The sequence below is a fragment of the Propithecus coquereli genome, unplaced genomic scaffold (genome assembly GCF_000956105.1).
Source record: "Propithecus coquereli isolate 6110/MARCELLA unplaced genomic scaffold, Pcoq_1.0 Scaffold252, whole genome shotgun sequence".
NCBI lineage: Eukaryota > Metazoa > Chordata > Mammalia > Primates > Indriidae > Propithecus > Propithecus coquereli.
The window spans coordinates 677,848-691,890 of record NW_012148086.1 but is presented as its reverse complement, the minus strand read 5'-3'; the positions used below and the strand labels follow the sequence as shown (position 1 = coordinate 691,890).

Genomic DNA, 14,043 nt, shown 5'->3' with positions numbered 1-14,043 from the left:
TTTCCTCTGCAAGAGAAACTGACAGTGTGTTGAGAATAACATTTAGAAGTTTTATTTAGACAGAAATATTATCTAAGTGTTGACCTACACGTGACACCTTCCCATAATTGGCATAACCTAGAAATAGGCTTCCAATATCAGTGAGAATTGGGTGATACAAATAAAATGTGATGAAGCAAATAAATTATGATCATATGAAATAAATTATATATGGTAGAATAGCTATGTCCAGGGAACGTGTATAGATTCACATGTGTGTCTGTAGACACAGATGTAAATACATGTGTGCTGCTTCTCAGGTTGTTTTACATTTTAAATTGCCTATATTTGTCACTTAATTCCACATATGATAAATGTTTTGCATTTTCATCAATTTCTAGATATTATTCAAAAAGGTTTTTCTCTTTTTTTCCTCAAATTATTGGTTTTTTGTAAAACTGGGTAATGCTTCTAGAAAGACGCTGATCAGGCATCCATGAAATCTCAGAGAAGGGTTGGGGATGCCTGAGAGCCAGGGCCCAGCCCTGGGTTTTTTCCTGTGTTCCTTGGAGTCCCTGAGATCCCTCCACATGCAGTGGGGAGGACAGGATCCTTCCAGGCTGCTCTGCCAAACTTCAGGGCAGAGTTTCATCCACTTTATGTACATATAGTCACATATAATTTCTTTCCAATTATTGGTTTTGTGGCTTTTATTTTTGAAAAGCTTCTTTAATGTTTTTTTCATTTTTATTTTTTATGCTTTTTATTGTATATGTGGAAGGTGTGCAACATGATGTTTTAATAAACATATATATAGTGAAATGGTTACTATAGTCAAGCAAATTAGCATATCTATAATCTCAGTTATTTGTATGTGTGTGGGGGGGTGTGTGGTAAGAGCACCTAAAATCTTCTGTCTTGGCTAATTTCCAGTATATAATGCAGTATTAGTAACTGTAATCCTCAGCTGTATGTTGTATCTCTAGGTTTATTAACCTGCATAACTGCAGCTTTACACCCTTTGACCAACATCTCACTATTCCCACATTCACCCCTGGTAACCACCATTCTACTCTCTATTTCTATGAGTTTGACTTTTTTAAAAAATTCTCTATATAAGTGAGATCATGGAGTATTTTCTGTAACTGACTTGTTTCACTTAGCATGTCTTCTAGGTTCACTCATGTTGCTTCCAATGGTAGGATTTCCTTCTTTTTGTGGCTGAGTAATATTCCACCGTATACAACACATTTTCTTTATCCGTTCATCTGGTGATGGACACTTACGTTGATTTTGTGTCTTGGCTATTGTGAATAGTGCTTCAGTGAACATGAGAGTGCAGATCACTCTTTGAGACATGATTTCATTTCCTTTGAATTTATACCCAGAAATGGGATGGCTGGATCATATGCTAGCTCTATTTTTAATATTTCGAGGAACCTCCATGCTGTTTTCCATAATGGCTGTACCGATTTACATGTCCAGCCACAGTGTAGAAGGGGTCCCATCTCTTCACACCCTCACCGACACTTATCTCTTGTCCTTTTGATAACACCCATCCTAACAGGTGAGAGGTAGTATCTTACTGTGATTTTGATTTGCATTTCCCTGATGATTAGTAATGTGGAGCACTTTTCATATACCTGTTTGCCATTTTTATGTCTTCTTTGGAGAAATATCTATCAGGTCCTTCGCCCATTTTAAAAATTGGGTTATTTGGTTTTTTTTTTTTTTTTTTTTGTGTGTTTCTATTACTTGAAAACCAGGAATTTAAGTGCCAGGCCAGCTAGAGTGGCATTGCTTGTTGTCTCCCATCCATTGAAGAACGTGCTGTTTTGCCTGGTCGGTTAATGGCAGAGCCAATAGTAAGAGCTGAGCTCCCCTATTTTCCAGCCAAGGGCTCCTTCTACTACTCTGCAATGCACAGAAGCAATTGGACATGATTGTTCATTCTCTATGTTTCCTGAGGCTACAGGAAAAACTGACAATGAATGTAATACTTAGTGAGGGCACATGTTTATCTGGAAACCAGACTTAAGCTCATACAAATAAGTATGTGTGTTTCTAACCTATATCATTGCAATGTTTTCCAGGAAATTGAAACGATATGGTCCTCACTCAATCAACAAAATTGTGAAAGTCTTAGCAGGAATCTCTCTAGCGCCTTGGAAAACTTCAAAAGCAGCTTGGAAAATGCCACCAACCAGGACTGCACATGCCAGCCCGGGCTGGAAACCCTGCAGCAGCGCATGCACACGTATGTGCTAACATGCTCTCCTGCCTTCGCAGTATTGTCATTCATAAAGAGATGTCTAGCACTCTTTGTGAATTTCAGACAATAGTTTGTGCCACATACTATCAATATATGTCTCAATATATATATATGCTAAACAAAATCAAAGTTTTCTATGATTAAATTTTTAAGTGGTAAAATGTAAGAGCAGCATCAGCCAGAAGGCTAACTTTATTGGTGATCAAGATATTAGATCAAAATGTCATGATCCAAGGTTGCAATATGGTCTTAAATAGGTTCTGTATGAACAGTCAAATATTTTTTCAAATTACCTTCATATTTGATTAACTTTGCTCATTCTCCAAGTATAAATCCCAGGAAGAGGAAATCAGGGACTGTGTATTCTATAGATGACTTATTCACAAAAAGAATTATGTTCATCTGACTCTGGCTTTCTTGATTTCTCATATGTTTCATGATCTATTCTATCTATTCTTTTCACAGTTGCATTATTATGCATCCGTATTCCCCTGATTCACCTTGCTTGGCAGGGCCTCTGAGAAGGAAACACCACGGTGTGGGTATTAATGGATATTCACGTACAGTTGGTGTCAGGAGAGACGTGTGTAATTGTTGGAGGAATTTTATGGAAATGTGATCTTGTTATCCAGCTCATCTCCTGGGAACTGAGACAGTGTTATTCATTCCAACATTGTTCTGATGGTTTTATCTTGCCTAATTTAGCTTTGATTTTCTGCCATTTTAGGTTGGCCAAAAGCCTCGAGGATTCTTGGTCGTCAGGGAATCCCATTATGACTTTTCTTAGCAATTTCATAGTCACCAAGGGTAAGTATGTGGTCTTTCAAGTTTGCTTGATTAAAATTTAAATTTAGTTTCTCATATAAATATATTACTAAAATAAAACATAAAAATGAAAAGTTATGCTGTGCATGATAATCGTTTAGAACTTGGCTGGTCTGATCTATTTGAGGTTTTTAAGGAATGTCCCAAAATCCTGGGGTACTAAAATCAGTGGAGGAAGGAAGAGAAACTTCTGTGGTCTGGGTTTTGCTCTGTCCCTGCCTTCCTGGACAAGCCAGTTGATGTCTATGAGTTTCTGTTCTTCAACTATCCAATCTATAGATTGATGAAGCTTCTTTCAGCATCGATATGCCAGGCACATTCTTGAATGATATTCCTCTTGTTAAGGAGAAGTGAGAGAAGCAGATACGTGTAGAGAAGTGAGCTTCCTATGGCACTTGGTCACTGTTGCCTAAGAAAAATCTCTTTCTAAAGTCAATCTTAAAACATGCAGGTTTTAGAGAGTAAACCAGTGACTAGAAAATACCACATAACCTGGGATTTTGGTTTACTTGTTGTCTACCTTCTCTCAGTTACCCCTAGAGGAGTAAGACTTGACTTTATTTAGTGTCTATTATGGGCTGGGTAGAATGAAGGAAACTATTCTGGCCAGGTTATAATATCAAATGTTGTTTTCACAGTCAGCAATAATCTAAACATTTATTATACAGCTTCCTTCTTTTTGCTTATTTTTCAGATGTGAAAGTAAAGGATTTGATGAAGAACATCACCAAGTTGACTGAGGAGCTTCGATCTTCCATTAACATCTCAGATGAAACTATCCACAGTATTTTGGAAGCAAACGTTTCCCACTCCAAGGTGGGTGCTGCTTCTTGTCTGTCTGTTGTGCTCATGGAAGGAGCCATCGCCTGAAGCTATGGTGTTTTGTTACCCTTTCCCCTCTTCCTCTCTCCTGTGGCTGGGGAAGGGGTTGCTGAACAGTGCTATGACTGGAGGCAGAAAGGAAACGAGGGAATGAGCGAGGAACCAAAGACTGTTATTGTTTCATTCCAATTCTTGGGGTCTTTAATTTTATAATATGTCTTTATTTGGGGTCAGAAAGGATAAAATTGGTGATGATATTTATTCCAGTGATTTCCAACCTTGATGCACAATATCGCATGGGGTTTCTTCTTGGTTCAGTAGGTGTTGAAAAATTATAAAAAATACCCAAAACAAAACCAGCTAAAAATATCTAAAAATCAACTATGATTTACTCTGAGTGAAGAGTAACTGTGTACAATCTGGCTGCATGCTACAGTATTGGCTTATTGCGACAGTAAATGAGGAATGACAGGCCGCTTCATCTCCAAGGTGGTTGGGAAGCCCTGGTGAAGGCAATTGGAAAAAAAAAAAATGACAAAACTATTAAAGGGCTATTGCAACAAGTCAAGGAGTGAGTAACACATACGGGGGGCATGAGGATGTGGTTTACCCATGGAAGGGGGGAACAGGTAAATATCATGTTGGCCGTAGCAGGTATCACCTGCATCCTTAGCAGGTGTGCAGTTCTGAGACATCTTTTCAGCACTTCCAGTGGTGGTTTTACCTTTCTGTACAGAGAACCTTCCAGAAGTAACAAGCATGTAGCTGACTCACAAGTGGACATTCCAATTGACAATCAGGTGGGCCCCAACACACGTTTAATTTAAATTTTCCTGGTTAATTGGGGCTAATTGCAAGCCTGACAGGTAGATTATTTAAGAATTAATTTAAATTAAGAAAGAAATAAATTAAAAGTTAGGAACCCCAAATTCAAATGGCAGTATCACCAAGTTGTTTATAGTAAGATGCATAGCATCTATCTTCAAGAAAAAATGTCAAATTCAGCTTATTAAACACCACATATGCACAGAGGTGTTGGGGCTGAAGATGGAGGGGAAAAGGGCAGGGGGCAGTGGTGAGATTCCTTCTATCCACCTCTATGCTGCCTTATGAAGAAATGGTGAGTAGCTGTGCTTTCAAATCTTTAGTTACCGCAACTCGTAACCGGGGAAATGAAACACTGACTGAATTAATTTGAGCAGCTACCCAGGGATGCCTTAAGAGAAGGATCAGATTAGCTAAGTTCTGGGGTTCCTTTCAAATTCAAAGTCCTTATGATACTCTTTGGGTTTGGGCTCAGCTGTTTTTGATGGTCACTGCCGGAGTAAGCAAGCAGCCACCGGGTGTCACTGCTGTTCTACCATGGGAGGGCTGGGCTTGGAGAGGCTCATGTTGTTATAAGGTGATGTTGCCGTATAGACGGTTTTGCAGTGCTTTTTTGCACTTTGCGTATCTTTCTCTGCCTTTTTGTCAATATAAATCATTATGGTCACCTAAATAGCTGGACAGTTAGGTAACTGGGAGGTATATTTAAAAAGTTGCATTCTAACTATTCTAATAACTAATGAGCTTATTTGCTTTGATAGCTAAATATATCCATGAAGCCACATGTATCTACAGACCCTAGGGAAGGAATTCATGTCCGGTTAGGAGGCGACACTTTGGACACTAGCTTTTTCTAGATTGGCAGGTTGACAATCTTTCTTCCTGGGCTTCTCTACTGTAGTTTTAGTCAATTTGCAAATTCATCATATCAGATTCTCATTCCAACCTGTCAGTGGCCTGCAGGGAATAATTTTTCAGTGATGCTAAGGCCTTGGCAAAATTGCAAAAATCTTCACTTATTCATTCCTTCGTTTATTCACTTAAGATGACCTGCATGTCAGGTGTGGTTCCAAAGTGGAGGCTCAAAATCCCTGCTCTAAGACAGTGAATGTTCTATGTGGTATGACACAGTAAATATGTAAACAAATGATGGACACCATAAGTTAATAGACCATAAAGTTCTATGAAGCACATATGATGCAGTCATGGGGACAAGTGGTCACAGGAAGCCTCTCTGAGCAGGTGAATTGGAGGATAGCTTGGAATGATGACAAGCTGGTTGACAGTCACAGAGCTGGGGACATGGCATGAAAGGAACGGAGGCAGGAATGAGCAAGAGGTGGTAAAGGCAGGCTGATATGCCTGTACCAGCTCATTTTTCTTTCCTGCCCTCTTCCCTGGGTGCAGAGAACCTGCCATGGGTACCGATGGGAAGCTCCTCTCCTGCAGAGCTCCATCGTTTAAGATCAGCATCACCCCATCAAAACCCCAAATCACAGACTCATGGGGCTTATCGGACTCTGAGCCCAGCTAGTTCAGCCTCTGTCCTGGGCTTGGAGCCCCTCCCCCTGCCTGTGGAGTACCCACCCATGTCATGCTGGACTCTATGTTTTAGGCACTCATACAAATCAACAGTGGCTTCCTTCTTTGTGTTGGGCCAAATTTTTATTCTTTTAAGATTAAGAATGAGGTCAAAGAATCAGGATCCAATAGATTGAGAGAGTAATCAAAGGGTCTGTCTTCTGCTCCTTCACTTTTTGTGCTAAATAATTGAGCATTACTTGGAAGAACTTGGTGTTTTGCTTGGAAGATAAATATTTTGCACAGTCTTCAGCAGATTTTCTCACCCCTCCCCGTGATGCTTAAGGAGGAAGGGGGTCTCTTCTGGGAGGCTCCTTCAAACGGAAAGGTGTTCTGAGACATTTTTTATTTCCGTGGAGCAGAAAGAACTTTGTTGTGTCAATCTGGTCAAGTTTTCCCATCTCACCTGAGGCCGGTCCCATGTGTTGGTTCTGTCTGTTGCTTCATTAACAGAGCTGCCTGGCACAATTTTTGGAAAGAGAAAGAGATTCCTTACAGGGATTTAGCAACATTACACATTCCATTTGTTTTAGTACTGAAGTTTGTCTTCTGAAAAGCTTCAACAGATAGTTTTGGGTGAAACTTTAGAGTAGACGCTGGTCAAAATATGCTCATTCTGGTTTTTTCCCCACACAAAGAGCAAAATAATTAACGTGTGACTGGAGTTAGGGGTTTCCGGGAGCATGCAGAGGAACGTGACCAGGCGTCCCCTGGAAGACGCACCTGCTGTGTGGAGCGCTATCCTGGAGGGAGCTCACCCTGGGCTGCTCCCTGACCCCACAGCACATCATCAGGTGGGAGCCTACGGTCCTGGAGACGGTCACAGACCCATCCTCCAGCCCAGCTCACTCCCTGTGCTCTCAGGGCTGGGCTCTTCTCTTGCTTGTTTTGCTGTTCTACCAGAGTGTTCTCAGTAAATGTGGTAGGTTCTCATTAAACATTCACTAAAATGAGGTGAAACTCCAGCTTCTCTCCTAACGCTAACTCAGCCAGCATCCTGCAGGTTTATGAAAGCCACATGCTGTGCTGAGGGAATTTGTGTATCATTTTCCTCCCTCTGAGCAAGGCATTTCCCTCCTTTCACAGAAGAGTGTGGGACTGAGGAAGTCACGGCCGGGAGAGGGCCTGAGTTCCAACTCAGACCTGTGCACTCCAGCTGTTCTATTCTTCCATCTCATGCTGGTGTTACTTCAATTTCTGACAAATTAACTGTTCTAAATATTAATAAATCGCTCCTTGCTGATGGGTTACTTTTTTCCGACTAGCACATATGTAAATATTTTTGAAGCATAATTACAGGATTGGCATTGAACTCTGCAAAAATACTTCTTGCTAGTTTTGGCCAAATATCATGACCTTCAAGGTGTTTTTAATTCTGACTCTACTTTGCAAAGTATCATTTGTCCTTGTCAACTTTGTCAGGTACCAAAGAGGTGAGAGTATCTCCTGTATTTTCATTCGAGTCATTAGTGTTGACACATGACCATGGCCTAGGAAGGTACCAGCTAACACCCGCTGATCGGTTTGTTTGGGCTCTTAAATCAATCGCGGCACGTCCACCTGGGGTGTCTTGGTAACTTATTAGTCTAAGAATTTTGTCGCCAAAAGAAAATGACTTTGTGTTGACATGGACCATTTATGGTGACTCTGTCGACATGGATGCTGCCAGGATGCAGCCCAGTGTGGGGTGGGGCAGAGGGCAAGGGATGCCCACGCGAGGACTTCTTAGGCGTGCTGTTCTACCCTCTCCAATGCCAACATGGTTCTCTTTAGGGATATAAAAACAAAGAAGGAATTAATTAATCCTCTCATTTTCTTAAGCATAGTCAGTATTCTCAATCAATCATTCTCACTCATCTGTTTCTTTAAATATCCTGTGAGTCAAAGGTGCGTTGTTGCCGGTAGTTACTGATAGATTTCTCAGTAATAATGGTTGTTACTGAGCGCTTACGTACACTGTGTCTTGTGCGGAGTGCTTGAGATCTCATTTAGTTCTCCCAACAGCCCCGTGGAGTCCTTTGAGATTTATCATCACCCCTGTCAAGGCTTATAGCTGTTAGGTGACTCTCGGAGTCAGAGTGAGAGCTGGAGTCAGATCCACCACGTGCAGTGTGGTGACAGTCCTTCAGTCGGGTCCCCATAGCTTTCTCCCACTCTCTGATGCTCATCTCTTGTTCTTGCCTTTTTATCTGTGAGCAGATCTGAGCTCAAACAGGTCCCCGAGAGCAGAGAGCCACCTTGCTTCTCTCTGAAAAGCGTAGGGTCTATTTTCTAATATCTGTCCTGATTTCGCTTTCTTGGCTTACACACTAACTTGGCAGAGTCCCTCTGCCCCGACATTTCTATTGTTTCCTTTCTGGTCACAGCTAGGCTGAGAGCAGCCGTCCCTGCCATGCCTTCCCTGCCCTTCTGCGTCTACAGTGATCAGCTGGGCAACATCAAGCCTGGCTCTGATGCTCCGCTCTGAATGCAATTAGGGTTTCAGGCAGATGTCCAGTAAACAAGCTCCAGCTAAAAATGCAAATGCTTCTCCCAGGGATCATTGTCGTTTTAAAACCATATAAATACCGCGATTGCTATCTAAGTGGTGGAGAGTGTGTGTGCTGGGCTCGCAGAGTGGGGGCGTCTGCCCGGCTCCCTGTGCCTCCCTCACAACTTTCCAAGCCAAATATGCCCGCACAGGAAAGGCAGCGACACCTTGGCATCCGTGCTTCTGATAATTTGCAGTGTTAGGCTGAGCAAAGCCTGAGTTGACAGGTGCCAGTTTCACTTCGAACAGGAATAACACGTGGTGCTTCCAACCGAGCAAAACTGTTATCTTTATTTTCTTATTCCCCTCCCCACCTCCTGCCCCCACCAGCTTTCAAACAGGTGTTTTTGAAACAGGAAAAACTGAGCATAATAAGACTTTAAAAAGATAACTAGCAAAACTTGGAAAACCAGAGAAAACGGGTGGAAGCAAATACGCTGTCGGAGCTGTTGCCTCGTGTGCTGTGAGTGCGGAGTGTCCGCGTGACGGGCGGGATTCTCCCCTTTTGCTAAAAAGAGATGTGAGCAATTTCAGGACAAATATTTTTGCCCTGGAACTAAATTCTAAGAAATGGATTGGGTATGACCTTGCGTGGTGCAGAAAGCAATGAAAATAAGGTGCAGACTCTGCAGCAAGTGCAGGAGCACTTTCACTGGGCCGGTTCGGGCTGCGCTCAGGAAAAGCCGGAGCGGCTTCTCTGCAGCTGGGTGTGGCTGTGCCCCACCTTCAAGGAAAATTTCCTGCAGGTGCTCATTTTATGGAACTGATCAAAGAGGGGCTGCTCTAACAAAATCAAAGGGTAGGTACCCACATCTCACCCCAGCCGCCCCCCTGAGAGCTCCCTCTCCTTCCCGGGAAAGCATGTTTGAAAACAGTGACATTAAGGAAAATGTCACCAAGGTGTGTTTGTACCACACAACTCCCATGTGAAAAAAGGGCTTTTCGGTAAATTAGTTATGAAAACACTTAACATTCTCTCTTAAAACATTCAAAATGCACATTAACACACTAGAGCATTTTAGCCATCTGTGATGATTGATTTTGCCAGTTAACTGGCTAGGCTAACAGTACTCAGATGTTTGGTCAAATATTATTCTAAATGTCCCTGTGAAAGTATTTTTTAGATGAGATTAAGAGCTAAATTGGTGACTTTGAGCAAAGAAGATGACCTGCCATAATGTGCGTTGTTGACCTTACTCAATCAACTGAAGGCCGTTAGAGAAAAAATACTGAGGGCCCCCAGGGAGAAGGGATTCTGCCTTTAGATGGCCTTCAGACCCAAGCTGCAATGTCAGCTCCTCCCTGGGTCCCCACCCTGGTAGCCCATTGAGCAGATTTTGGGCTTGCCAGTCCCCATGATTGCATGAGCCAGTTCCTTAAAATAAATCTTTCCCTGAATATATGTGTTAATATAAGTCAGGTGTCACTCAGTAACAGGGATATGTCCTGAGAAATGTATTATTACGTGATTTTGTCGTTTGTGAACATCACAGAGTATACTACTTACACAAACCTAGGTGGTGGGGCCTACTCACACCAGGCTATGTGGTGTAGCCTATGCTGCTAGGCTACACACCTGGACAGCATGTAGTGTGCTGAACACTGGGCAATTGTAACACAATGATATTTGTGTATCTAGACATAGAAAAGGTAAAAATATGACATGGGAGGTAAAAAATGGTACACCACTGTAAGGCACTTACCATGAGTGGAGCTTGCAGGACTGGAAGTGGCTCTGGGTGAGTCAGGGAGTGAGTGGTGAGTGAATGCGAAGGCCTAGGACATTGCTGTGTCTTGCTGTGGACTTTATAAACACGGTACACGTAGGCTACACTGAATTTATAAAAGCATATTTCCCTTCTTCAATGATAAATTAACCTTAGCTTACTGTAACTTTTTTACTTTATAAGATTTTAATTTTTTAAAGCCTTTTAAATTCTTTTGTAATAACACTTAGTTTGTAAAACAAAAATATCATACAGCTGTACAAAAATATTTTCTTTCTTTATCTCTTTATTCTATATACTTTTTTATATTTAATTTTTTTTTTTTTTTTACTTTTTAAAACATTTTTAAACTTTTTTGTTAGAAACTAAGACACACACACATTAGCCTCGGTCTACTCGGTCAGGATCAGCATCCCTGTCTTCCTCCTCCGCATCCTGTCCCACTGGAAGGTCTTCTGGGGCAATAACACCCACGGAGCTGTCATCTGCTGTGATAACAATGCCTCCTTCTGGAATACCTCCTGAAGGACCTGCCTGAGGCTATTTTACAGTTACCTTTTTAAAATATAAGTAGGAGGAATACACTCTAAAATAATGGTAAAACATACAGTATAGTAAATACATAAATAAGTAACATAGTCATTTATTATCAGTATTGAATATTATGTACTGTGCATAATTGTATGTGGTGGAATTTCATACAACTGACAACACAGTAGGTTTGTCTACACCAGCATCGCCACAAACACATGAGTAATGCATTTTGCTACAAACTCACGACAGCTCCCTCATCACTAGGAGACAGGAATTTTTCAGTGTCATTACAATTTTAAGGGATCGCCATCGTACATGCAGTTTGTCATTATGCACTGTATGTCAACATTTCAGTCAGCCATGGACTGAATATGCAATGGTGGTCCCATAAGAACATTATAATACCATACTATTGCTATGCCTTTTCTATGTTTAGACATGTTTACATACACAAATGCTTACCATTGTGTTACAATGGCCTGCAGTATTCAGTACGGCAACACGCTATACAGGTGTGCAGCCCAGCAGCTAGAGGCTGTACCATATAGCCCAGATGTGCCGCGGACTCTGCTATCTAGGTTTGTGTCTGTACACTGTATGCTGCGATGTTCACACAGTGGTGGAATCACCTACTGACTCACTTCTCAGAATGTGTCCCCACAGCTAAATGATGCATGACTGTATTTAAACACACACATCCTAGTGGTTCTGTTTCTCTGGAGCACCCTAACACACTCTTCTATCTCTTAATTATTTTTTTGGCATTTTATGGCATATGAAATCATCTGATGAGTTCTACCTGTTCTCAGGGCAGGTACGCAATAGCTCCTATTCACAGGGGTTAGTGCGCTGAGGCCTCACTTGGCCTGACTGTGTCACGGCAATCATACCCATCAAGAGTGTATGCGTGGCCGGGAGAGGTGGCTCACGCCTGTAATCCTAGCACTCTGGGAGGCCGAGGCGGGTGGATTGTTTGAGCTCAGGAGTTCGAAACCAGCCTGAGCAAGAGCGAGACCCGTCTCTACTAAAATTAGAAAGAAATTAATTGGACAACTAAAAATATACAGAAAAAATTAGCTGGGCATGGTGGTGCATGCCTGTAGTCCCAGCTACTCGGGAGGCTGAGACAGGAGAATTGCTTGAGCCCAGGAGTGTGAGGTTGCTGTGAGCTAGGCTGATGTCACGGCACTCTAGCCCAGGCAACACAGTGAGACTCTGTCTCAAAAAAAAAAAAAAAAAAAAAAGAATGTATGCGCGGAACAGAAAGTATGGTTTTGTTTTAGTTTGTTTTGTAATCTGATATATTACGAAGATCATTACCTGAAAGTCTGCCCAAGTGAAGAGGCACCTCAGAGCTTTTGATTGTGGTACAAAATACCAACAAACTAGATAATAATACGAGTTGTTTTTTCTGCCTCCTTCTGAGTTTATTTGCTTTTTCTTTAAAAATAAGTGACAATTTGGTAATCCTTTTTTCAATCTGGACATGGAGGAGGTAAAAAATGTCAGTTGCCCACTGGTAAGAGTGAAAAGCGGAAGCTGGTAAACTGAAAGCAAAGGGTAAGACTTAATACCAGACGAAGAAGACACGAATGTTAACCACGAGGGCAGCCTCGGGAGTGGGGGCGGGTGGGCGAGCAGAGAGCAGAGGGACAGGATTTTGGAACAGAGCTCCCAGCCCTCAGGCAAGGGCAGGTGGCACAGAAGTCAGAGAATGCTGTGCGTACTTCAGGACCATTTCCATTCAGAACGTTGAAAGTAGAGCCCGGGGCCAGGCTCCATGCACACCAGGTCGGTCCCCAGCAGGTTAGGAAACGCACTCTCGGGCGACTCCTCGTTGGGGAAGCTCTGGGTCTGGGGTACCAAAGCCTGCAACGTCCTGGGTGTCCTCACTTCTGATCTTCACTCTTTGAGACAGGTTCTCGCTAGTGCCCTCACCCTCGCTCTGTCTGGAAAGTGTGATCAGGAAATCCTTCGTCTCCTGCTGACATTTCCTGAGGATGAGAAATCTTGGCTCGCAACAAAGGAGCTCTGTGGTCTGCCGGGGTCAAAAGTGTTTCCTCTGATTGTGTTGATGAGTCGAAACCTGAACTTGCGGACTTTCATTTACAAGGTACAGAGTGCGCCGGCCAGGGGCGGTTTGGCTTTCCGCAGAGCGGTCCATGTCTATGAGAGGAGTAGAGCAGGAGACCGTGGCACCAGGCCGCTCTGTGGCAGCCTCGGCTTATCTCTGCTGTCACCTGTGTGCTGCCCCTGGGGTGGAGTTCAAAGAGGCTTTGCTGGAATAAAGGGATGTTCAGGAGACATTTCCGGGGGCCCTTGGAAGCAGCACATCAGCGCGTTTGGCACAGCTCCGCTGCTGGTCTCCACACTCAACGCACAGGACCAACAGCAAAGAACACCACCGGCCCTCATGCCAGCTGCTCCCTCGTCCTACAGACCACCTTCCTGGAGTGTGTTTGGGAAGACTGGGATTGTGTGCGTCCACCCGAGCTGCGGAGTCAGGTGCTGCTCCCACCCTGCCATGGCCCTGTCCCAGCAGTATGGAGCGCCCGGCTCTGCCTGGCCCTGCCCCGGAGAGGGCGTGGGGGGGTGGGCAGCACGGCCACCCACGTTACTGCGTGTGCCGGCTCTTACCTACCCCACAACTCTCCCACACACAGCGGCGTGAGTGTGTGGAGGTTGGAGAAATCTGAAGATGACAGTGTTTGCAGGAAAGACTTGAAAGTGGAAAGCGAGCGGGAGCTGGGGCAAGCCTGAGTCCAGCCCTTCCCAGACAGCTGGCGTGGGGGCAACCCAGTTCCCAACCTTGGCCTCCTGCTCTCGGGCTGCCCCTTCCAGAAGTTCCTCCTTTTTCTGGCCTCCACCGTTTGAACCCTAACTTACACTTTTAGAAACTTCACCTCCCACATTTAGGGATCAATCTTGCTCCAAGTTCCACTGTTTTT

At 43.3% G+C, this 14,043-nt stretch overlaps 1 protein-coding gene across 1 annotated transcript in view; it reads left to right on the top strand.

The window, feature by feature from the left end:
• ABCA13 (ATP-binding cassette, sub-family A (ABC1), member 13) overlaps nucleotides 1-14,043 on the top strand; it is a 518,893-nt gene that overhangs the window by 139,057 nt on the left and 365,793 nt on the right. The window contains 4 exon segments of the mRNA XM_012646893.1: nucleotides 2,073-2,236; nucleotides 2,979-3,058; nucleotides 3,771-3,892; nucleotides 13,014-13,208. Of these exon segments, the coding sequence (XP_012502347.1) occupies nucleotides 2,073-2,236; nucleotides 2,979-3,058; nucleotides 3,771-3,892; nucleotides 13,014-13,208 (561 nt within the window).